The 27,091-nt window shown below is 35.6% G+C and overlaps 1 protein-coding gene across 7 annotated transcripts in view; it reads right to left on the reverse strand.

Moving 5' to 3' along the window:
• Positions 1-27,091, reverse strand: part of HEATR5A (HEAT repeat containing 5A) — a 122,586-nt gene that overhangs the window by 62,380 nt on the left and 33,115 nt on the right. For all 7 annotated transcript variants that reach the window (XM_040476877.1, XM_040476879.1, XM_040476882.1 and 4 more), the window contains 8 exons: positions 25,436-25,547; positions 20,882-21,034; positions 19,564-19,663; positions 16,232-16,341; positions 10,950-11,113; positions 10,683-10,858; positions 2,338-2,443; positions 1,294-1,484 (listed from right to left, as the gene is read on the reverse strand). In XM_040476877.1, the coding sequence (XP_040332811.1) occupies positions 1,294-1,484; positions 2,338-2,443; positions 10,683-10,858; positions 10,950-11,113; positions 16,232-16,341; positions 19,564-19,663; positions 20,882-21,034; positions 25,436-25,547 (1,112 nt within the window). The remainder of the gene's footprint in view (positions 1-1,293; positions 1,485-2,337; positions 2,444-10,682; positions 10,859-10,949; positions 11,114-16,231; positions 16,342-19,563; positions 19,664-20,881; positions 21,035-25,435; positions 25,548-27,091) is intronic.

A 27,091-nucleotide genomic window follows, 5' to 3' on the forward strand; every position in this document is an offset into this window, starting at 1 on the left:
TGAGAGAGACAGAGCATGAACGGGGGAGGGGCAGAGAGAGAGGGAGACACAGAATCGGAAACAGGCTCCAGGCTCTGAGCCATCAGCCCAGAGCCCGACGCGGGGCTCGAACTCACGGACCGCGAGATCGTGACCTGGCTGGAGTCGGGCGCTTAACTGACTGCGCCACCCAGGCGCCCCAATGTTTACTAGTTTTATTATGCATTCTGTGCTAATTTAAGTGTTTTACACTTAGTCCTTTATTTATTTTAAAAAAATATTTATTTATTTAAGTAATCTCTACACCCAATGTGGGGCTTGAACTCACAACTCTGAGATCAAGAGTCACATGCTCCTCTGAATGAGCCAGCCAGCTGCTCCTATGTTCAGTCCTTTTTTAAAAAAAAATTTATTTATTTATTTTTGAAAGAGAGAGACAGAGAGAAAGAGCGTGCATCCATGTGCACAAGCAGGGGAGGTGTGCTATCTGTTTAGAGCATGACGTGGGGTTCGATCCCACAACTCTGGGATCATGACCAGAGCTGAAATCAAGAGTCGGATGCTTAATCAACTGAGCCACCCAGATGCCCCTACATTTAATCCTTTAATCCTCCCAACAACTTTGAGATTTACACTATTATCAGTTACTTTTTACAGATGAGAACAGAATGATATCCAAAGTAACTCTTACAAAGTAACCATTACATGAAGATTGGGATTTGAACCAAGTTAGTAATCTAACTTTAAACTTCAAACTGTTGACCAAATCAGACACATATATTCAGTAGACTGGAAGGTGAAAGTGCTATATTTATTATCTCGTTTATCTTAACATTCTCAAGCAGGCGGGGTAGTATTGACAACCTTCTATTTGAAATAGAGGAAAACAAGCTGTGCGGTTTGCTCTCTGCTCATGATCTCAGAGCTAGCAAAAATGAAAACATAGTTTGTTTCCTGATGATGAAAACCTAGACTTTACTCTTTCCAGTACATTGTTATTACTACCTATTATCTATATTTTACATGATAAAATTCCCTAAATTTCTTAGTCCCATCGTCCATTCCAGAGATGGCCAATTATACTACTCATATAGTGACCTTTCTCTTATTAAATAAAAACTAAAGCCAAAGTAATAACAGTTCTATATTCCAAGATGAGCAAAGGGGAGGCTCGCCTTCATATAAAGTATCCGTGTTTATCAATTTTTTTCTGAATTAATTCCCAGAATGGAGTTTCACTAGTTCCAAAAAATCAACAAGCTATACCCAGTTTTGACAGACAGTCTCTGCATATTAAATAAGAAATTCACTTACTTGTCAAAGCTAACTTGAGCTAACGCAGCAGTAAAAGTTCCATCATCAACCACTTGGGCTAATCTAGCCCATGCCTCTGCAGCTGCACATCTCAAGAGGGGGTTGGGACTTTCTAGGGCTCCCATCACCAATGCCACGGCAAGTCTTCTCATTTCTTCTGGACCCAAGTTTCCCTTGGAGCCAGCTAAGTACTGAAATATGTAAAGAACAATCTAAACTTACAACTGTAATAAATTTTCCAATCCAGTTTGGAATATATATTCTGGTTGACTAAAGATGTTCATACTTGGATTACTATTTAAACATAAACATAAACACACACACACACACACACACACACACACACACACAAATTTTTCACAAAGTTCTGCAGAATTAAAAAAAAATTTTTTAATGTTTATTTATTCTTGAGAGAGAGAGAGAGAGAGAGAGAGAGAGAGCGAGCGAGCATGGGAGGGAAAGGGGGAGAGAGAGACGGAGACACAGAATCTGAAGCAGGCTCCAGGCTCAGAGCTGTCAGCACAGAGCCTGACGCAGGGCTCAAACCCATGAACTCGTGACCTGAGCCAAAGTCAGATGCTTAACCAACTGAGCCACCCAGGCGCCTCAAAAAGTTAAGAATTTTAAACCTCTAGGCAAGCAATTGTCACTACAGTATGTATGTATTCAGAAGAACATTAATAGGAATTTCCATAATATAACCAATGAAGCATATTGTATTTTAGTTAGAAACATTTAAGTCATAAATGCAACAAGCCAGATTTGGCCCAGAGACCACAGTCTGCCAATCCCTGATACAGGATATTAGGCTGAGTAGGTTAAAGCATGGTTCTAAGCCAAGATTCTAGGTTTAATTTCTGACCAACTTTTACACAGAGAAAAAGTAAAAGGGGGATTATAAATCCTGAAACATTTTCATCAGGAGACTAAGAAAAAAGGGAGAAAAAAAAAGCAGCAGTTCTTTCAAGACACCCTCCTCAACCTATTTAACCATACTTAGAAAAAAAAAATCAAGCAAACATCTGAATTTAAAAACGGAATTACCTTCAAGAAACTAGAGAGTGAAGAAACAACATGTAACTGAACTACTTGTTGACGAGCTCCTTTTGTGTGCTTTATACTGTCCAAAAGTTGTTCCAGTATAAGAAGCCTAAAATCAGAAACAAGATTTAACGGCAAATAGTATGACATTGGGTTTGTTAATTAAGTAAGCGAGAGGATATTTCTGAGTATCTATTGCTAATTTGTTTTGTTGCATTATTTTGTGGCAACTGCTAAAATGAGATAAACTATTGCTGAATATTCTAAAACATTTTAAGAAAATATAAAAAATACAAAAATATTTTGGTTATGTGTCATTCTGACAGTGGTGGATAAATATTATTATTTTTGTTTATTTTTGAGAGAGAGAGATAGGGAGAGTGTGCAGCAGAGTGTGCTAGTGGGGAAGGGGCAGAGAGAGAGAGGGGACAGAGGATCTGAGGCAGGCTCTGTGCTGAGAGCCCAAACTCACAAACTGCAAGGTCCTGACCTGAGGGGAAGTCAGATGCTTAATCAATTGAGCCACCCAGGTGCTCCAGGGGGAGAATTTTAACAAAAGTATCACTTAATAAATATTTACCTGGGCAAATTCTGCTATCTTACTATTTTCTAAAAAAGGATAATCTTTTTTTTCCTTTTAAAGTAAACTCTATGCCCAACATGGGGCTCAAACCCACAATCCCAAGATCAAGAGTTGCATACTCTACTGATCAAGGCAGCTAGGTGTCCCTAAATAACACGTATCTTAAAAGTTACTTGCAGCTGGGGAGCCTAGGTGGCTCAGTCAGTTGAGCATCTGACTCTTAATTTCAGCTCAGGTCATGGTCCCAGGGTCTGGGATGGAGCTCTGTGACCAGATCAACTCTGTGCTGAGTGTGGAGCCTGCTTAAGATTCATTCTCATGCTTGCGATCTCTCTCTCTCCCTGGCTCCTCTCCCCAGCTCAAGTGCATGCTCTCTCTCAAATAAGTTAACTTGCAGTAACCATTTTGTTCTTAATAGGACTTAATTGGATTCAAATACATTGATTCATTTCAAAGGCAGCACCCACTTATGTCATCTATAGGTAATGACAATTAACACAGCCCTTTCAGCCCCCAACTATACTTTAAAAATGTACTTGGTATCATACTATATATTAACATAATTTTAACTCCTGTATTTCTCATTTAACATTACCTCCTTAGCACCTGTCAAATCATTCTTATTCTTTGGTAACTTTCACGAAGTCAAATTTTACTATGCACATGCATTACCATTTGTTCAATCATTCTCCTGATGGAGACAGCAATTTTCCAGTTTTCACAACTCTAACTATGATGGATATATACATTATTTTTGGTCTGGGGTTGAATGTGTCCATTAGCAATTTATGTAGCTTCTGTGAATTGTTTTACAGTCCGTTACAACACAGGGCTTTTATTTAATTATTTTATTTGCTATTTTTTAATTGAAAGTACAGTTGACATAGGATATATTAATTTCATGGGAATGCAAGCTGGTGCAGTCACTCTGGAAAACAGTATGGAGGTTCCTCAAAAAACTAAAAATAGAACTACCCTGCGACCCAGCAATTGCACTACTAGGTATTTACCCATGGGATACAAGTGTGTTGTTTCGAACCCCCATGTTTATAGCAGCACTGTCACCAATAGCCAAAGTATGGAAAGAGCCCAAATGTCCATCGATGGATGAATGGATAAAGAAGATGTGGTATATATATACAATGGAGTATTACTCGGCAATCAAAAAGAATGAAATCTTGCCATTTGCAACTACGTGGATGGAATTGGAGGGTGTTATTCTAAGTGAAATTAGTCAGAGAAAGACAAAAATGATATGACTTCACTCATATGAGGACTTTAAGAGACAAAACAGATGAGCATAAGGGAAGGGAAACAAAAATAATATAAAAACAGGGAGGGGAACAAAACAGAAGAGACTCATAAATATGGAGAACAAACTGAGGGTTACTGGAGGGGGTGTGAGAAGGGCGATGGGCTCAATGGATAAGGGGCATTAAGGAATCTACTCCTGAAATCATTGTTGCACTATATGCAAACTAATTTGGATGTAAATTTAAAAAAATAAAAAATAAAATTAAAAAAAAATTTTTTAAAAAGGATGTATTAATTTCAGTGTATAACAAAGGGATTGGACATTCATATGCATTATGAAGTGATTATCACCATTAAGTCTGGTTACCATCTGTCACCATACAAAATTATTACAATATTATTGACTATATTCCCTATGCTTTATTTTCATCTCCATGCTTTATTTATTTTATAACTTGAAGTTCAGACCTCTTAATCCCTTCACCTATTTTGCCCATCCTGTGCCATCCCCCTCCCTTGTAGCAATCATCAGTTTGTCCTCAGTATGTATGCATGTATTTGAAGTTCATTTATTTATTTAAAGAGAGAGAGAACACAACAGGAGAAAGGCAGAAAAAGAGAGAGAGAGAGAGAGACAGAAAGAGAGAGAGACCCAAGCAGGATGGGGGGCTCAATCCTACAAACCGAGAGGTCATGACTTGAGCCAAAATCAAGAGTCGGATGCTTAACTGAATCACCCAGGTGCTCCTGTTCTCAGTATTTACGAACGTGTTTCTGTTTTGTTCTATTTGTTTATTTTGTTTTTTAGATTTCCACATATAAGCAGCACAGGGCTTTTAAATCCTTATGATGAGATTAAAGATAGGTAAGCATAAAATAAACCACCCCAATTTTACACTATTATCTCCAAGGTTTTAAAAACAGTGCTTCTAAAAGTTACAGAGAGGAAAGGAGGCAAACCATAAGAGACTCTTAAATACTGAGAACAAACTGAGTGTTGATGGGAGGCGGGCAAGAGGGGAAAGTGGGTGATGGGCATGAAGGAGGGCACCTGTTGGGATGAGCACTGGGTGTTGTATGCAAACCAATTTGACAATAAATTATATTTAATATGAAAACAAACAAACAACAACAACAACAAAAAACACTGCCTCTGGGGCACCTGGGTGGCTCAGTTGGTTAAGCATCTAACTTCGGTTCAGGTCATGATCTTACAGTTCGTGGTTCAAGCCTCACAGTGGGCTCTGTGCTGACAGCTCAGAGCCTGGAGCCTGCTTCAGATTCTGTGTCTCCCTCTGTCTCTGCCCCTCTATCATTCTATGGAGGCAACAAAGCCTAAGTCAAGTTCTCCAAATGGCACCAAAAAAGAATGCATAGATATGAGCACTGTACTTTTAAGAAATCCAACTGTGGAAGAAGTTAGAAAAAAAGGAAGGAAGGTAGGAGTCTGTGGATTTCATGAGTTGGGGAAAGGTGTATATATAAAATCAATTCACAGAATGTAATAAACATAGTAGAGCACTAGATATTTTGGGAAAACCACAGTAACCTTAAGTACTTGATTTATTTAAATATTTCCTTATTTCAAGGTTGAAAAAGTGACAAAGGCAAATGAAAGAAAAAGAAATTCATCCCTTATCTCACCATCTAGAAAGAGCCACTGTTACCATTTTGGCATATTTGTTTTAGTCTTCCCCACAAAGACAGAGGAGTATCGTTTTTAGAAAATTAGGATCACAATGTATACTTTGTTAAAATATTTTTTCTTCCCAAACATCATTCCCATCTTGTTAACTATTACATTGAAATAATTTTAAACACCTATTAGTAAAATATAGTCTGGCAATATAATAGTTTATTTAACCAATTTCCTAGTTTGGACATTTAGGCTACTTCTAATTTTCATTATAAACAATATGACAAATATACTATATATAAAACTTTTTCTGCCTGCGTTTTAAGACGATATTAAAGGCATTTTGTTTCAAGAACGTATTTATGTCTAAATTGCCTGTAGAGAAGACTATGGAGAGTCTAACAAGACAACAAAGAAAATAAGGATAACCACACGGTCAGACTCACAAATTTAAAAACCTAAAATGTCATTATTAGATCATATCCTCATCATCTTTTATCAATGGAACTATATCATGCTGAAATCAGTAAAAATACCTAAGGTTATAGCTTGAGAATTTTGTTATATTGTAATAAAATTTGACCTGTACAGGGGACTGCCAGAGCCCTCTATTTTTTCTCCACCCTGTATCCCCAAATGCTGATGGAGATCTCAACAAAACATTCTGAATCTTCAGGAAGATGGAGGTGACTTGTTTTTAGTAATACTGAATTAATATGCTTAAGTAGTATTGATTACAACATACAATTATTAGTTTGGAATGAAATTAGATGCTGAAACTAAGTTTTGGATCTAGAGAAATTAAAAATACACCACCAACTGACTAAACAGCAAGACATAACATCTGAAAATGATGATTTAATATGCTTTCAGGGAAGGTGTCTATGGTGAAAATTTCTAGTACTGTGAACTAGAACTATGCTTTTTCTCTTTCTCCATCAACTCACAATCTATAACATTTTACAGCATTTATAGCAGTGGTTCTCACCCTGGCTGCATGTCAGAATCACCTCAGGAGTTTTTAAATTTTCAATACCTAACATATATGCATACCATACTATTATTTTTATTTATTTTGAAAAAGAGAGTGATATAAAGAGAGAAAGAGAGAGAGAGAGAGAGAGAGAGAGAGAGAGAGAGAGAGAGAGAGAGAGAGTATGCCAAGCAGGCTCCACAATGTTAGTACAGAGCCCTGATGCAGGGCTCAATCTTAATGAACCGTGAGATTGTGACCTGAGTGAAACCAAGAGTCAGAAGCTTAAGGGACTGAGCCATCAGGTGCCTCACATACCATACTATTAAATCAGAATCTACAATTTAAAAAGTTGTCCATATGACTGCAACGTATTGTCAAGGTCAGAACAATCTTCAGGTGAATTAAGTAATTCATTCTTTAGATGTAGGTGCAAAATGTTTGAAAGTAACTACAAACAACACAAGCACAAGAACAATCAGTTTTTTTTCTATATAAAATTATCTTAACACTCTAGAAATTTAAACATTTTAGTCATTTAAAATTACCAATGCAAAGTTTTCTTACTTTTAAAATCCTATAGTCAAAATAGAGAAAACCAACTGACTTAAAGACAACTTAATTTCTACGTGCATAAATAAAATATGAAAAATGTATTTCTAATCTTAGGGCAATCTCTTGTTATAAAAGAATTTCTTTTAAGCTGTTTAAACACAAAGCTAACCTCAATGACAACAAAATGCTTTGAAATATTCAGCTGTTGGTTGTCAAATATAGTACTTTAACATTTTTTTTTCTCTAGAAATGTAAATATACAGCCAAAAGAAAAAGGGTACACATTTTTAACAAGTGTCATATCTGGACAACAGGAAATGAGAAACTTAACTTTCTTATTTAAGTAGTTTCTCTCCTCTGGTCCTCTAATGACACCCAATGGTGACTGCTAATGGATGCTTATGACCCACTTTTTGTATCTGGGATCCTGCTAGACCACTTCCTTTAAAAATCTCCAAAGTAATGCCTACTATTTTTTTTTTTTTGATGTTTATTTATTTTGAGAGAGAGAGAGAGAGGAAGAGAGAGAGAGGGAGACAGAGGATCTGAAGCAGGCTCTGTGCTGACAGCAGAGAGCCTAATGCAGGGCTCAAACTTATGAACTGTGAGATCATGACCTGAGCTGAAGTCGGATGCTTAACCAACTGAGTCACCCAGGCAACCCTGCCTACTATTTTTATTCAGTTAGACTCTAAACACAGTATGTTTTGCTTTTACCAGGTCTCAATATTTTTATTAAACAAAACCTCCCCTCATTAAATATATATTCATTCTATATACTATTTTAGTACAGGTGAGGTTAAAGAAACTTAGTATAAAGTTAATTAAATTTTAAACAGAAGTGAAAAGCCATTTTCCTAAACTGCAAATGGGCAATAACTCTTAAAAAAAAAAAACAAATAAAACCCCAAAACCCAAAAAACTTCTCTAAGAGTAATATAATCAATTTCTTACTTTTGTTAAATTTTTTTTTAAATGTTTATTTATTCTTGGGGTGGGGGGGGAGGAGCAGAGAGAGGGAGACACAGAATCCGAAGCAGGCTCCAGGCTCTAAGCTGTCAGCACAGAGCCTGATGTGGGGCTCGAACTCATGAACCACAAGATCATGACATGGGCCGAAGTCAGATGCTTAACTAACTGAGCCACATGACTGAGCTTGGTGGGGACTAACCATGCACCCTATAAAATCAATTTTTTAAAAGGAAAGTTTGGAAGATGTATATTCTTTTCTTTTTTACTTTTTGTCTTAGATCTATCAAAAAGAGTTAGTGGAGCCATTTAAGAACATGCTCAATTTAAATATTTTACCTACAAGTTTCATCACTGCAATTACTACTGTAATAACCCAAATTAATTATTTTAAATTGTACGCTCTATAACACGGTACAGTTACAGACTAGTTCAACTCCCATCCTCTCTATCAATTGTTTGCATATTTCAGACTACTGTGATTTTCCTCTCATCTTTTAGTGCTATGACATTCATTTATAATTTAGTCATAAGTTGTCTAAATACCGTAAGTTTATGGTTACAGTATACACAGGGAGCTATTGGCTATAAATAAATTTGGGAAAAACACCATGTTTTGAAATTTAAGTTCTGGAAAGACATCTCAAAGTGTGTGTGTGTGTCTATCTTATGATACTGAGGAAATACCATCATCATTTTCAATAAAATGACATGAGGCTATTAAAACTGAACATAAATTTATTCACTTTTCAATCCCCTGAAAGTAAAGTATCTAAAGACCTGTTTCAAAAATGTGTTGTCAGGGTCACATAGTTTGTAGAGCATGTGACTCTTGATCTTGGGGTCATGAGTTCAAGCCCCATGTTGGACCTAAAGCTTACTTTAAAAAGAAAACAAACAAAACCCCAAAATGTGTTGCTGATAAGATTCAAATATTTTTGTGAATGTTCGTCAAAGAGAGTAAATTCTCTACCTAATTGGTATTCTCTGGAAGACATAACTAGATAAAAATGATATAAAAGCTATGATCTAGTTACATGTATTATTTTTAGTTTAGCATGCCAGAAGAAGAGAGGAAGAAAGAGAGGGTGAGAGGCAGTGGGGTGAGGGAGAGAGAGGGAGAGAGAAAGAGAGCAAAGGGAAGGAAGGAGAGAATATGAATAAATGAGGATACTTATTAATTTGTAAATTGTTAAACAGCATAGCCTATAGGAGAAATTCACGTCACATTTAGTATCTCACAGAATTTCCTGAATACTAGATACAAGTAGTGTTTTTTGATCTCCATGAAAGGTATTACTTCAGTTATCAAAAGAAACTGTCATTCTCAATAAGAAACCATTTATTAGCCTGTGATATTTCAAAACTGAAGTTTACTTTGAGTGGACAGAAATCTACCAAACTGAAGACTAATCAATTTTAATCTAATTTTTGAAAACCACGAAACTATAATGGCTCCACAAAACCTCCAAGGTAAGAAAGCCTATGAGACCTAATCTAAGCAGAAAACCAGTGTTCTTTTTTGTAACAATAACTCATAAATCAAAAATTTTTTATTTTTTTTAAATAAAAAAAACCTTTTAAAGTTTATTTATTTATTTTTGAGAGAGAGAGAGCACACATGAGCAGGGAAGGGGCAGAGAGAGTGAGAGGAAGAATCCAAAACAGGCTCCATGCAGATAGCACCATGCAGGGCTCAATCTCATGAACCATGTGATCATGAACCGAGGCAAAACCAAGAGTCAGACACTTAATCAAATGAGCCACCCAAGTGCCCCTAAATCAAAATTCTTGTATCAATGAGTTTTTTAATTTGTATTTTCATTTGTATTGTCGGTGAAGTATTATATCACAACAGAGCTTAGCAGTTTTCAGTTTAACTGAATTTAATTTATTGACTTAACACTTATTAGGTATTAGCCAGGTGAATCATTAAACAAGAGCCTTGATCTCACTTTTACTTGTCATCTGTAAGAAATCTTTTATAGTGGGGTGCCTGGGTGGCTCAGTGGTTAAATGTCAGACTCTTGATTTTGGCTCACGTCATGATCTCACAGTTCATGGTATTGAGCCCTGTGTCCCGCTCTGCTATGGCAGCACAGAACCTGTATAGGATTCTCTCTCTCTCTCTCTCCCTCTCTCTCTCTCTCTCCTTCTCTCTCTGCCCCTCCCCTGGTCACGGGTACATGCACATGCATGAATCTCTTTCACAAACATTAAAAAAAATCTTTTATACTAATGAGAACTTCTGACAATATTTTTCTTACGCACCAGTTCTATTACATATTCACTGAACCAATTACCAACTCTTAAATATTATATTTCAGGGTAAGTGAACAATTTAATTCAGGATAAGTGAACTACTAAAGATGGTCTACCTTTGAGCTTCTCCCACATGAGCACATACAACTCCAAAGAGCTTGACTGCAGAGCTAATAACTGATAGTACTGGAGGTAGGGGCTTAGGCACTGAATCTCCCAATACATCTTTCTCATAAATAGCATAAGGGTCATACTCCAAACTTCCACAAGCAATACCATTACCAAGCAGGAGCTAAAAACAAACAAACAAAAATATATATATAAAATTAAAATGACTGTTCACAGAATGAATCAACCCAAGAGTCAATGGAAAATCACTATACCTGTTCTTCAATAAATCTATGGTCAGTTTCTTGTAGCAAAGGACTTAATATCACAAGATCATCCCTATGACAGAGGGGTGGAAGTAAAAATGCAGATGCTGCCACCTGTATATCAGAGGCAGTCAAGTCAGCAGCCAGCTCTTTAAGGATGGCACAAAGGTTTCCTGTTGAGTTAGAGAAATCAGCAATTAGCAATTTAGTAAAAGCAGTTAACCAATTAGAGTACAGGGTTAAAAAAAAAAAAAAAAACAAGCAGAACTTTAATCTACACATCAGCCAACTTTAATCTATCATAGCCAAAGATGACGTATATCATCCTTGAAAAATGCCCTACAAACAAATGGCTCAACTACGTGTTACTGGTCACAAGGCTAAGAATACATACTGAAAAGACATCTCAAAGTATGTATGTATATACCTTGTGATGCTGAATAAATACTACCGTCATTTTAAATAAAGTGACATGAAGTACAAAAATAGAATTAAAAAAGATGAATATAAAAGCAGATAAATTACATTTGTTTAAAAAAAAAACACAGCCTAAAAAAATTTATGAACATTAGACACATTTTCATTATGGAAAATTTCAAACATATACAAAAGCAGACATAAAAGTATTCTGATACCCCTCCCCACCACTTCAGCATCTTGACCAGCTGGATCAATTTTGCTTCACCTATACCTCCATCTACTATCTCACCACCTCTCATATTATTCTGAAGCAAATCGTAAAAGGATTTCATTTCATCTATAAATATTTCCTTGTGTATCACCGAAAGTTAAGGACATTTTAAACAATCCTATTATAATATCATAGTTTTTTTTAATGTTTTAAAAACCACTAAACATCAAATATTCACTCAGTATTCAAATTTTCAATTGTCATAAATGCCTGTTTTTGTTTGCTTTTGTTTGAATCAAGGTCTAAGTAAAGCCTATATGTTTTAACTAATTGATATAACTTAAGTCTCATTCAATCTAAAGGTTGTCTCTCTACCTTCCCCCCCCATAATTTATTTGAAGAAATGAGGTTATTTGTTCTGAACAAGTTTCTACAGTCTGAGTTTTTGTGATTATGCCCCCCAGTGCAGCTTAATTTGTACCTATATTGTCTGTATTGTTTTGTAAATTAATAATTTGGAACTTGAATCCAGAAAGGATTCATTTTATTTGTGTTTTGGGGGTCAACCTAGTTCACAGGTGGCATTGCAATCTTCTCTAAGACATGAGACAGTATATGGTTGTCTCCCTTATATGTACATTTTGATAAATTTGTCCATTATCACATTAACCTAATTACCATTTCAAACATATTTACAACTAAATAAATAGTTTCTCTATTTCTCACTTATGTTTTTAAAGATTTTTTTATTTTTAAGTAATCTCTACACCAAACATCAAAGTCAAACTTAGAATCACGAGATCAAGAGTCACACACTCCATGGACTGAGCCAGCCAGGCCCCTCCATTTCTCATTTATTTAAAAAAATTTTTTTTTCAACGTTTTTTATTTATTTTTGGGACAGAGAGAGACAGAGCATGAACGGGGGAGGGGCAGAGAGAGAGGGAGACACAGAATCGGAAACAGGCTCCAGGCTCTGAGCCATCAGCCCAGAGCCCGACGCGGGGCTCGAACTCACGGACCGCGAGATCGTGACCTGGCTGAAGTCGGACGCTTAACCGACTGCGCCACCCAGGCGCCCCTCCATTTCTCATTTAAAGTGACAGCTCACCTAAAGGTCCCTAAACAAAGTACACTTAAGGATGATTCCATTTTCTTTTATATTTTTTTCAAAGTTTATTTTTATTTATTTTGAAATTTTTTTTTTTTAACGTTTATTTTATTTTTGAGACAGAGAGAGACAGAGCATGAACGGGGGAGGGTCAGAGAGAGGGAGACACAGAATCCGAAACAGGCTCCAGGCTCTGAGCTGTCAGCACAGAGCCCGACGCGGGGCTCGAACTCACGGACCGCGAGATCATGACCTGAGCTGAAGTCGGCCGCTTAACCGACTGAGCCACCCAGGCGCCCCTTTTTATTTATTTTGAAGAGAGAGAGAGATAGCACAAAGTTGGGGAGAGGGGCAGAGAGAGAGAGAGAGAGAGAGAGAGAGAGAGAGAGCGAGCATCCAAGAGAATCCCAAGCAGGCTCTGGGCTATCAGCACAGAGACAGATGTGGGGCTCGATCTCACAACCATGAGATCATTACCTGAGTAGAGATCAAGAGTCAGACACTTAACCGACTGAACCACCCAGGCACCCCAAGGATGATTCCATTTTAAAATGCGGATATGCTTTTTTAATAGACATACATCACTGACTTTGTGATGATAATGAGGAGCAATATCTAGTGTAGAGAATATTAAAATACTTGAAAGGGGATTCATAACAATACTAAATAGGAAATAAAAACTAAGAACCCAATTTTTACTAGACAAGCCTCAGAAAACTAAGTCACTCTCGTGAGAAAAATCTGCATCTGCTGAACAACCACAAAGAAAAGTCATATAAATTCTTAAATAAGTCCCATGTAACAAAAACAATTTCCTACTATGTCTTGTAAACTTACCTTCTGACAACCCACTGTACCAAGTGATATCATTAGAACTTTAAGCTTCTGTTTTGTGGGGCGACCAGGTGGCTCAGTTGGTTAAGCAAATGCTCTTGATCTCAGCTCAGGTCACGATCTCGCAGTTCCTAGGAGCTCTACACTGGGCACTGTGCAGTCTGTTTGGGATTCTCTCTCTGCCCCTTTCTCTCTAAGCTCCTCCCCTGCTCATGCTCTGTCTCTCAAAATAAATAAAATTTTAACACAATAAACTTCTGTTTTGTTTCTCGCCATATTTTCTGAGATAATTAGATATATACTTTAAAGACTACTACTTCCTCTTGTGTTAAATATTTAGAAATTACTATAGGTTATTATTGTATGATGAGCCATTATTTTAAGTGTCAATTGATATTTTAATGGTAAAGTTCTGACTGTTATGCTCCATGCACATTTATCTATTAAAAAGAGTACCATTAAAAAAAAAAAGTCTTTAAGGAAAAAATTCTTAATTTTATTTCTATAGTTTTAAAGATAGAAAAAAGATAGCGAAGAAATGGCAAATTACTATTTTGGGTTGAAACAAAACTATTAATACCACCATATTTTCATTTTTCTATTAACTAATTTCTTCTTTAAGTCATGTTAGAAAAATAGATACACTTGAAACTGATAAAGAGGGTAAATTCAGATTCTATTTTTCAAGAAGTTTAGAGTAAAATCTATACATGTGTATATCTGTTATTTCTTTAGGAATTCTGACTGCATTCTCAAACTCCAATTCTGAGAAAAAAAGCACAAGACTTTGTTCTTTTCTTTAAGTCCTTATAGGGCAGACTTATATTATCATCATTAGAAAAGGGGCGCCTGGGTGGCGCAGTCGGTTAAGCGTCCGACTTCAGCCAGGTCACGATCTCGCGGTCCGTGAGTTCGAGCCCCGCGTCGGGCTCTGGGCTGATGGCTCAGAGCCTGGAGCCTGTTTCCGATTCTGTGTCTCCCTCTCTCTCTGCCCCTCCCCCGTTCATGCTCTGTCTCTCTCTGTCCCAAAAATAAATAAACGTTGAAAAAAAAAAATTTAGAAGATACACTGCAGATCTTAAATTGATATCTTGGTATTCATAGATATTTAATCAAGACTGAAAAATAAGTCAATTTCTGTCATCTGTAGTTTGAAACTAAACTCCAAAATATGTAAAATTGATATGTCTAAAGGGAATTGCTTTTGCCAGAAGTTGACAACTATCTGGTATGGAACATAGAAATTATCCCTAGGGCTTTTATTAGATATCTAGGAGGTAAATACTTTTATGTAGTAAGAGATAGCACACAATGAGACAGACTTATCATTAAGCCTTGACTGTTAAGTCTTTTGTAGGTTACTTATAAACAGTATACAGCACAGCATGAAGCATATCTATGATCTTGATTCCATTATTTACTGCATATATGTTCTTGAGTTGGTTTTTTTATAAATTTGCTGTACCTTTATCTGTCTAATGAGGAAAATGTAACTAGCTCATTGTATTATGCTAAGATAAATGAAGTAAATAATATATACAATCTCTACCACAGTGTCTGCCCTACAGAAATGATTCTTTTGATACAGTCCTTGGGAAATGACAATGTACCCATCTTTTTCCAGTTCTTCTTATACTAAATGATTACTTTATCATCAAATATTTTGCTAGGTACATTTGTGAACCAGGAAGAGAGGCAGTGGGAACAATACCATTCACATAATAATAAAGGCCAAAACAGAAATTACAAGTTAAAGGTTTGAACTAATGTGGTATATATTATACTGCATTTATTTGCAGAATAAGGATAAAAGCCAATAAAAGTATTTTTACAGGAAACAGATTTGAAAGTCATAATCAACTTAATTATTAAGACTCTTAAAACAAGCATCTTGAGTATTTGGCAGTAGCAATATATTTTCTTAAAACTGTGCTTTAGATTTATAAGAAAGCTTTTAGGACTATTTTAAAATAGGGGTAAGTTTATTTTATGAATCATAGTATGCCAGTAATCTAAAGTTGTATTTGAACCCAATAAAGGCAAAACCTATACCCTAAACATTATAAAATCAATCATATCTTGGTAGTTCAGTATTTTTGTAAATGTTTATTTATTTTTGAGAGAGAGCACAAGTGGGGCAGGGGCACAGAGAGAGGGAGACAGAGAATCTGTCTTCTACAAGTGGGCTCTGTGCGGACAGCAGCGAGCTGGATCTGGGGCTCAAACTTGGAAAGCACGAGTTCATGACCTAAGACAAAGATGGATGCTTAACCACTGAGCCACCCAGGTGTCCCTTGGTAGTTGAGTATTAAACTTCTATCTGGGCAGAGTGAAGAATAGAATAGTGCAACATAATATGTACAGCAGAAAATCACTATAGAAGGAAACTAGGAATGGCCAAATGTCTAATAGACTTACATTATATATTCTGTACCAAAGACCAGAGTAGAATCAAGACCAATCTTTGTGACTCATTCTCTTCCACACAGTGGAACTAGGGTCTTTTTTTCCCAGAGGAGAAAAGAAAGTAAGACATTATTTACTATATAATGGTGAACACAATGGCTAAGATTGAACTCCCTAAACCTCCTAGAAGTAAGACACTAAATAAATGCCATATCATCCATTCATTCATTCATTCATTCATTCATTCAGGTATTACTTTCCAGGCACTGTCCTGGCCACAAACAAAACATTTTGTTTTAAAGCACATACCTTCATAGGTTTCAGGAGGTAATAAAATCAATAATTCATAAAGCCTCTGTCTATAAACTAATGATGGTGTTTTCAAAGGACTTCCATATGCTTTTAGCACTGAAGAAAGCCTTAAAGTAAAAGAAAAAGTGTATTTTAAGTACATAAGTTATACAACATATAAACACTGAACAGGCTGACATATAAATGCAAAATGGCTACACATATTATTAGTAAACATGAGTGCTCCTTTTATGTTTCTTTTTTTCCTTTTTTTTTTAAGTTTATTTATTTATTTTGAGAGAGAGAGCACACACAAGGGAGGAGGAGAGGGAGAGGGGGCGGGAGGGGAGAGAGAGGGAGAGGGGGGGGGGGGAGAGAGAGAGAGAGACAGACAGACAGAATTTCCAGCAGGCTCCAAGCCACCCAGTGCAGAGCCTGATGTGGGGTTTGAACTCATGAATTGTCAGATCATGACCTGAGTTGATACTAGGAGTCAGACACTTCACTGACTGAGCCACCCAATTGCCCCTTATTTAGCTTTAAATGGTAGTAATCTAGTTAACACATGTGGGGAGAGAATATAAATAAGTATTATAAAGGGAAAAATCCAGAAGAATCTAAAAATAAATGTTTAATACAGGAGAGTTTAGCAAGGTGGCTGGATATAATCTTAATTACATTTTTATATATTAGCAATAAAGAAATTATACATACTTACACTCTCCCACTACCACATACTTAATTGATAACTGCAATGAAAAATATAAAGTATCTGGGAATAAATTTTTTAAAAGACTATTTGTAAATTAGTGAAGTAGAGGAAATATACAGACCTAAGTACTTTCTCAATTTGTTTAAGAAAAATAACAAAAGGGGTTTGTATGTTTTAACTTAAGAGAGGAAGCAATCATTTATGCAACAAAAAAACTTATTATATTTTATCACCTAATAAAATACTATTTTAAAAAAATTCTTGGGGTGCCTGGTTGGCTTTAGAACACATGACTGTTGATCTTGGGGTCTTGAGTTCAAGCCCCACGTTGGTGTAGAGCTTGCTTACTTACTTACTTACTAAAACAAACAAGCAAAAAGACATATAAGACTTTAATAGAAAAAAATTATAATTTGTAGAGGACCTCAATAATAGGAAATGTGTTGGGGCGCCTGGGTGGCGCAGTCGGTTAAGCGTCCGACTTCAGCCAGGTCACGATCTCGCAGTCCGGGAGTTCGAGCCCTGCGTCAGGCTCTGGGCTGATGGGTCAGAGCCTGGAGCCTGTTTCCGATTCTGTGTCTCCCTCTCTCTCTGCCCCTCCCCCGTTCATGCTCTGTCTCTCTCTGTCCCAAAAATAAATAAACGAAAAAAAAAAAAAATAAAAATAATAGGAAATGTGTTTATTGTAAAAATACCAATTATTTTCAAATTTATCAATAGACTCAATGTAATTCCAATTAAATTTCAACAGCCTACCATCAGAAGTGTTAAGAAGGGTCAAATTATGCCTAAAGATGAATAAGGCCAACAAGCTTGCTTTAACAGATACTAAAATTTACTAGATAATGTGGTACTGGCCCAGAAAAGGGCAAACACACCAGTGGAACAAAACAGAGAACATGGAAACAGACCATGTATACAGGAATACAATACATGGCAGATGAATGGCAACTGCTGGAGCTAGTGTGGATTCTTTAGTAAAGAATGGGACCATTTGTTATCCATATTAAAAAGTAAAATGAAATTGGATCCCTACCTCACTCCAAACACAAAAATCAATTCCACATGGATTAAAGACTTAAATGAAATGTGAAAGACAAAACCTTAAATATTTTAGAAATATAAGAAAGTAATTTTATAAATCTGAAGATTTTTTAAACCAAAAGACACAAAGTACTAACCAAAAAGTAAAAGATTGATAAATCTGACAGTTAATGTCTGTTCATCAAAAAACTATTTTACCTAAAAATAAAAGACATGCATGAATACGGATTTCCTAGAAGGGGACATACTAAGGAATAATAAATATATAAAATGACAAATAATTAGGAACCAGATATAGAAATTAAAATCATAATGAGATACCAACTTATATCTACTGGAAAGCTAGAAATGATGTCTGAGTAAATGTTAGTGAAGAACTGGAGCAAAGGATACTCGCATATACTATTGGCATAAATATACAAGAATTCTGGAAAATATGTAATTTGGATATTTCACTGACAGAATTAGGATGTTATATACTCACACAATTAAATATTATATAACAATCAAAATGAATGAACAAACTTACTCATAGACGAAGTTGAGAAACATGATGAGTAAAAAAAGTTAAGTCTCAGAAACAGTATACTATATGCCTGATCAAAACCAAGCAAAACTAAACTAAACACTGTTTAGGGAAGCATATATATATGTGATATACTTTCTGAAAATGCAAAGGAATGACAACTATAAAATTCAGGACAGTGATTACCTCTAAAGTAAAGAGTAAAGAATGGTGTTAGAAAGGAAGTCACAGATAACTTCAATAGTATTGCTAATGTTCCAGTTTAAGGGTAGCTAACACTGGCCCATCATCTGTTTCTGTAAATTAAGTTTTACTGGAACACAGCCACATTCACTCATTTATAGATTATCTATGACAGCTTTTGAGCTACAACAGGGTTGAGTAGATGCAACAGAGACTGTATGGCCTGCAAAGCCTATAATGTTTATAATCTGGCCCTTCACAGCAAACATTTGCTAATCCTTCCTCAGGTTGTGTTAGATTCACAGTGTTCATTTTATTATTATGCTTTGTAAGCCAGACCTTAAATGTATTTTTGTGTAATACACTAAATTTTATATCATTAAATACTTTCTGGAAAAACTTTCTTTAAACTATACATTATATTAATTTGGAAATTACAAGTGCTCTTGACATATATTGGATTTTCTTTATGTTTTCTTATATGTTTAAGTCGAATGTATGAAAAATAAAAACAACAAAAAACTAAAACTGTTAACAAGCATCTGGTTCTTATGAACACAGAATAGCACTAACAAACCAATAAAATGCATACCTGAAAAGGTTAACAGGCTTAATATTTAATTTCTTGGTTAAATCTTACTGTTTGGAAGATACAATATCCACCAAGTAACTTTCCTTCCCTTTTAATATGTATTTTTCTTTCAAGATCCTAGCCTAAAAAAAAAAAATCACGTAACTAAATGTTTGCCTTCCACTGCAAAAGGAAAATCATTCACCAACCATACAAATTTGGCCTTATTAATGTACTAAACAGCTATTAACACAATCCCACAGTAACTGACTGCTATTAAAAAATTTTATCATATCTAAATAGCAGATCCTTACTGAGTTAGCAAATCCACAGCACAAGGAAGTGGTGGAAGAAGACGCTGAATTACTTCCCCAGTAAGGAGATCACCACAGTGGGAAACAAAACTCTTGACAGCTGAAAAATAGAACAGATTTTTATTTGGCAGAGTGTAATGAACCATGAAAAAAAGCATTCAGTTATGGTACAGTATTCTGAATTTTTATTAGAGGAATAAAGAAATGTGCTAAAAACAAAAAATTCTTGAAACTCTAGTACAAAGAGGAAGCTAGGGTCTTTTACCTCTAATCAAGCTGGAAAAAAAACCCAAAAAACAAAAAAACCCAAAAGCCAAAAAACAAAAAACAAACAAACAAAACAGTTCCTAGAATCACTGAAGGAGACCAAAAACCAAGTTAACAAAATGCTGCTTTCCTGGGGTTTACTCAGCTTCTGAGCTAAATTAGCTTAGAACCTCAAGTTTGCCAGTTCTACACTAATTATGCAAAACTATGATGACATTTGAGTCAACAGTGCTGGGTTCTAATAGGTGTTACCTGAAACACAAGTTTTCAGAAGGAGTTACTTCATATGTAGAATAAAATGAATATTTTAAAGTTAGACTGAGTTTCAAGATGAATTTCAAAACGGTCTTCATTTTTTAAGGGTAAAAATGCCATGAATAAACAAACAAAACCAAAATCAATGTTTCCATGTCTTTCCAGAAATACTTTCTTCCTTAGTTCAAATATTCATGGTAGATGCTATTTTTAAATGGTTCATATACTATGGGAGGGTACAACTTTCATATATAAAAAACTAAATGGAAACTGTACTTAATTAAATCCAATCCTAGTATTTCTAAAAAGAGGAATGAATGCCTACTAAAGACAAAGCAATCTTGACAGTTCTCAGTTGGATTACATCTAAGAAAACATTCATTATCCTAAGGATCGGAGCCCTAACTTTGGTTTATTGTACATTTGTTAATTTTTTTTTTCAACGTTTATTTATCTTTGGGACAGAGAGAGACAGAGCATGAACGGGGGAGGGGCAGAGAGAGAGGGAGACACAGAATCGGAAACAGGCTCCAGGCTCTGACCCATCAGCCCAGAGCCTGACGCGGGGCTCGAACCCACGGACCGCGAGATCGTGACCTGGCTGAAGTCGGACGCTTAACCAACTGCGCCACCCAGGTGCCCCTATTGTACATTTGTTATAATCACTAACTAATTATATACAATTACAAAAATATCCTAAGTAGATATTTCCACCATTAAAGATCTAAACACATGAAAAGTTAAAGAGTGGGAAAAAGCCAAAGGAAAGCGAGAAAGCAAACCAAACTTGACCTACCACAGAGCGCACCAGCTCGTCCTTCCAAGGTTACCTGCCATGTAAATGAATCTCCTCGGCTCTTTTCTGTTTCTAGATCTTTAGGAGACACTGGAAAGACACACTTCCACAACAGCAGAACTCGAGCAAGGTGATGACTGACAACTGCAGGACCTGTAATTTATTTAACTTGTCACTTATAAAAAAACCCAAAGCGTTAATCTTTAAATTCAATTAATAAGCAGGAACTTCTCTCTTCAAATACATGTATTTTAAATTTTTTTTTTCAACGTTTATTTATTTTTGGGACAGAGAGAGACAGAGCATGAACGGGGGAGGGGCAGAGAGAGAGGGAGACACAGAATCGGAAACAGGCTCTAGGCTCTGAGCCATCAGCCCAGAGCCCGACGCGGGGCTCGAACTCCCGGACCGCGAGATCGTGACCTGGCTGAAGTCGGACGCTCAACCGACTGCGCCACCCAGGCGCCCCAAATACACGTATTTTAATCCACTACTGCAATTTGCCCCTTTTCTTAACTTCTGTTTCCAATAAATGTGCTATCTAAAATGTGTTTCTAATAAATGTGCTATAGAATTGTTATCTAAAGTACTGGGATTACAGAGAGAAGAAACAAGGAACAGTAGAATATGGGCTCTATGGTCAGCTCTTTTACTAGTGCTGTGACATGTAGATTTGGTTTTTTAACTATGAAATGAAGGTAGCACTACCTACATTACTTGTCTCCGAGGGTTTGTCAGATCTAAATGATAGCGCACACTTCACAGTACTTTGAAGATTTGTACTGTATTGTGTAAATCCAAGGTACTACTGTTTGGGTAACAAATAACAGTGTATACTGAGAGTAATGCTAATTTTTGAAAGCAACTTGTTCCAGGCCAAAAATCAGATGTGATATATCTGATAGGACTTAAAAAAAAAAAAAAAAAAACTTCAGGTCAGTAACATTTATGAAATGAGAGATCATAAATAAACTCAGTCATGAAAGGCAATGTACAATGATATCATCTTACTTGATAGCGTCAAATTAAGAAAAAAGAAAAACTAGTTAGTACAAAAAAACAAACTCACAGCTTTTCTCCCAAAGTTATTTTCTTTAAAATTACAAGTTATCTTAAAGTATCTTATAAGTATTCCTTTTTTATTATTCCCATGTTGTGCACTGTATGTTTTTCCTCTGTAGTAAGGCAACATAACCTAGAACTAGTAACAATGGCCTCTAGAAAACCACCAGGTTAATACCCTGGTCCATCCAACTTACTAGCTGTGTAAACTTGGGTAAGTAAACCTTTTTGTGCCTCAATTTCCTCATCTATAAATGGAGTAATAATTGCATTTATTTCACTGGACCCTTTCCGAGGCTTATATGAGCTTATATATCAAATAGTGTTTCACTCATGATAACCACTTATATGATGTTTGACATTAAGCAATTATCATTCAACATTTGCATATGAAGAGAGGAGCTAAAGGCAAAATGACAGGGCAACTGCAAGCCAATCTTTTTTTATGCTTTTGATTTATAGTAGATTAAAATAGAATTAATTTCTTCATTTTTCTTCTGACCTTTTTGGGAAGAAGCCATATGCTAACTTCTACAGCGTAATTCAAAACAAGCATAATTCTTTAGTCTTTGCTCATTGCTTTCTTTGATGAAGTACTACTAAAAAAAACCCCAAGCATTGTAATACAAAAGGAAATCAGAATAAGGCCATTAAGAGTAAGTTAACCATAAGGTTTGTGTGTGTGAATACATGTATATGCACACACACACATTCTACATATACTAGGCTGTGAGAAAAGAGGAAATTCTGAAGGGAAAATTTAGTCAGATACAAAAAAAAAAAGTGTAGCGTCACTGAAAATACCCACAGTTGACAAGTTTCATATATATTTGTCATTACATCCTTAAGATATCTCACTAATTCAGTAGTGAACAGTGCCTCTTTCCTACAATGTCATTTCAGAGACATATATGAATTAACTTAATAAAAATGAGTACACAGTAATTACAAAGAGAATACATAAACAAGAGTAAGTGTATTCACACCAAGAATAATGTACCTAGCAAAAACTACACACTTTCTCATTCACAGATCTATAAGCCATGTAGATGTCTACAGGTGAATCCAAGTTATTTCAGGTGGTATCAGATAAAGTGGGAAGTGTAACAAAAAAAGTTTTAAAAATGCTGTAGTTTACATCTGAGGAACCGATCTGAATGTGGTCTATTTGAGTTTATATTAGTTCAGAATAGTGAATATATTTACAGTGATGGAAACTGTTAATGGTAAAGGAAATGCTGAAAATGTAAAAAAGGTGTTAAAACTTCAAGGCAAAAATTAATGAAGCACTCAGATGGTCTACATACCATTTCCCACAAAAAAGAATCAACACTCCTTGGAAAATGACTGGTTGCAAGCCTGGAGCAGAAAATGTAATGTAAAAGCTGGGACATCTTGTTATGCCAAAAGTAAACATGTTATCAAAGAATACCAGGTTCATGTCAAAAGGATACATGAACCAGCTTGAAGGGGCTTTCACTGACAATTTGAGGATCAAAAGGAATAATGACTGCAATGGACTGAAACACATATATAAAAATCTATGAGTTCATAATGATACTTAAGAGTAAAAACCTCACTGACACCTTTGACAGCTACTAGGTTATTAGCAATATATTCTAAAAATTGATAATAAAGGTAAATAATAATACATAAAACTAGAGATTAAAGCCCAAGAAAACACAGTAATTAACAATATCAATTTAAAATTTTAATCCTTTTTTGTACGTTGACTATGATTATGCAGTAAAATATGATATACTAATAATCTCTTTAAAAGAGAAGGGATTTCTTGGGGCACCGGGTGGCGCAGTCGGTTAAGCGTCAACTTCAGCCAGGTCACGATCTCGCAGTCCGTGAGTTCGAGCCCCGCGTCAGGCTCTGGGCTGATGGCTCAGAGCCTGGAGCCTGTTTCCGATTCTGTGTCTCCCTCTCTCTCTGCCCCTCCCCCGTTCATGCTCTGTCTCTCTCTGTCCCAAAAATAAATAAAACGTTGAAAAAAATAAATAAATAAATAAAATAAAAAAAAAATAAAAGAGAAGGGATTTCTTGTAGTCGTCTTCCAATGGAATTACTTTGTTCTGAAAAGTTTTGTTCATTGAAATATTGCACTTATTAAGTAGTTTATTTTCTCCTTTAATTAACCAAAATCATCAATATGGCAGGCAAGAAGCACCCAGTAAAAAGCAAATAAAAGTTTGACCACATTATCCCCATCACATGGTGAAATGATGACCTATGCCAGGGGCCTAATTTTCTGTAATGGGTTAGACAGTAAACATTTTTGGCTTTGCAAACCACATAGTCTCTGGCAATAACTTAATTCAGCTACTGTAGTGCTTAAAGGCCACAGACAATATATACGATAATGGTTGCGCTCTAATAAAACTTTACGTACACTGAAAACTGACTTTCATGTTAATTCTCATGATCACAAAATATTTTTTTTAACCATTAAAAATGTAAAAACTCTTCTTAGCTCGCAGGCTGTATAAAACACAGGGCAAGTCAAATTTGGCCCATAGGCTGAACCCTGATACAGTCCAATAAATCTCTTTAATCATCAAGAACATTATTTAAAATGGTTCTTCAATTATGATTGCTTATTTTAATTTAATTTAATTTAAATTAAATTAAAGTAAAATTTTTTTAGGGAGTATTCCTTTTTTTTTTTTTTTAAGTTTATTCATTTATTTTGAGAGATAGAAAAAGAGAGAAAGAATCCCAAACAAGCTCCGTGCTGAGAGCTTAGAGCCTGAAACATGGCTCAAACTCATGAATCCATGAGATGATGACCAGACCTGAAACCAAGAGCCAGATACAACCGAATGAACTATCCAGGTACTCTAATTTAAGCTCCTTTTAGATCATATTACTTCAGAGATGTCAAAATGATTTATTGGTTAAATCCAGCCAGTTTTATATCTTGGCAACAAATGATATTATAAAAGAGAGATTTAAAATGCAACTTTAATAAAGTAATAAAATTGATTTTCAAAGTTATGGGATGCAAATACAAAAGTCATGACCATAAAATACTTGCTGATTTTTAATAAATATAATGAAACGTATCCCCTTCAATTATCTTATTAGTGTTACCAATTCTCAAAACAATTACAGAATTGGATTTACAGGCTATGGTATGGTCTCTTGCCAACCCTTACATTGTGGAAATTATTTTCCCCTGAAGATGGATGTGAATGATTTTTGGAAAATTCAGAGTCATTCAGAGTTAAGCCTGAACTGACTTATCCTAACAAGGCTCATAAATTGGTCTTGAAGAGAATTTTAAATAAGGAGATCTGAAAACATTTTGAGGACTGGAATAAATATATGGCTTCCTAAGCTGACTGCCAGAAAAAAAATGTTTGTGTAGATACTTAAATTCTGGCATATATTAAAAATTAGTCTCCTCAAATCATACAATACTTTACATTCAGAAAACACAGAGTACTTCATAATTATGTAAACCTTCCACAAGACTGTCATTACCTAATGTCATCAGAGCAGCAATCAACAACCATCCAGCCTGTGTGCGCTGGGCTGAAAGACGACTGTTTTGAGCAGCTGAACACAGCAAATCCTCTGCTAATGTCATAATAATCTATTTACATGGAGAAGGACAAGGGGAAAAAAAAGCATATCAATTTATAGGTTAATGACAAATGACAGCAACTAACAATCTCTTGAAAAATTAACCCTTACATGACAAATGAAAGTCAAAAAGTACTGTCAATCATGTAGACTATACCACAGGACAACACCATAGAGAAAACTATAAAAACTGTTAAGTTTTAAGGTTAAATACTGGCATATTAGGTTGTATACAGCAACCCTATAATTCTTTGTAGAGCACATATGATGACATTGTAAAACTGTTCAAGTTAAGGTATATAGAATTTGAGTTAATTTTAGTTTTAAGCAATTACCTTAAATCTGTAATTACCAGAAAAAGTTTCATCATAGGCATCTGTCTTTTTATTTTTTTTTTCAATGTTTATTTATTTTTGGGACAGAAAGAGACAGAGCATGAACGGGGAGGGGCAGAGAGAGAGGGAGACACAGAATCGGAAACAGGCTCCAGGCTCTGAGCCATCAGCCCAGAGCCCGATGCGGGGCTCGAACTCACGGACCGTGAGATCGTGACCTGGCTGAAGTCGGACGCCTAACCGACTGCGCCACCCAGGCGCCCCAGGCATCTGTCTTTTTTAAAATTTGCATACTATTTTGATATCTGAGTGGCTGAAAATCTTTCCAGAGGCAATATACTACAGAGGTTAAAAGTATTCGAAATAGTCTCGCATTGAAGTGAGTTTCACAGTAGAGTGGGATTCATAAAAATGTTTTATTTTAAAAGTCTATGAAATTGGCAGTATTGTAAAACAAAGGAGGAAAACCCAGATATTTCATATTTATGGATAATGCATACTTTTATAGTACAAAGGCCAATGTTGAGGCATCTATTATATGAGAAAACATCTCTGTTACCAAACACCTCTAGAAAAGCAGCAAGTATTATGAGCTGGCATATAAATTTTATAAACAGGAAGGCTAGTATATTTTAAAACTAACCAAAAGAATAAAAATATAAATAAAGCAAACCAATCAACTTACTACTACCTTAGGACTACTTGCAGCCTATATAACCAATGGGTAACACTCAATAAGAACAAGAATGAACCAATCCTTTCTGTCTAAACTAGTAAAATCTGAGGATATTAAATTTAATTAAATACATGCAATGGCAATTCTTTGCTTAGTAAGATACATATGTTAGTTTCAAATATAACTAAAATAATAAAAGAATGAATTTAAATGAATATCACCTCCCAAAGTTGTCAATCACCATACTCAAATGGTACTGGCAATCCTCAAAATAGTTTTAGAACCTCTGAAGTAACGGTATGTTCTTTTGTAAAGCCTAAGCGGCAAATATAATACTAATAATGACATAAGAGTGACAGTGAGAAAGCAAGGAACAATGGTGATTTATTTCTAAAAAAATACTTATATGTGTGTAAGGCCTAGATTAAAAAGGCTTTCACTGTCAAACAACATTCTCTGATAACTTATAATTCCTAGTTATTCAAACCACTGTTACTGTTTTTTATTTTGATGCACACATTATCCCATCTTTGGTCAGCAGGA

The sequence above is a fragment of the Herpailurus yagouaroundi genome, unplaced genomic scaffold (assembly GCF_014898765.1).
Source record: "Herpailurus yagouaroundi ecotype Mexico unplaced genomic scaffold, PumYag 141, whole genome shotgun sequence".
Classification (NCBI taxonomy): Eukaryota; Metazoa; Chordata; class Mammalia; order Carnivora; family Felidae; genus Herpailurus; species Herpailurus yagouaroundi.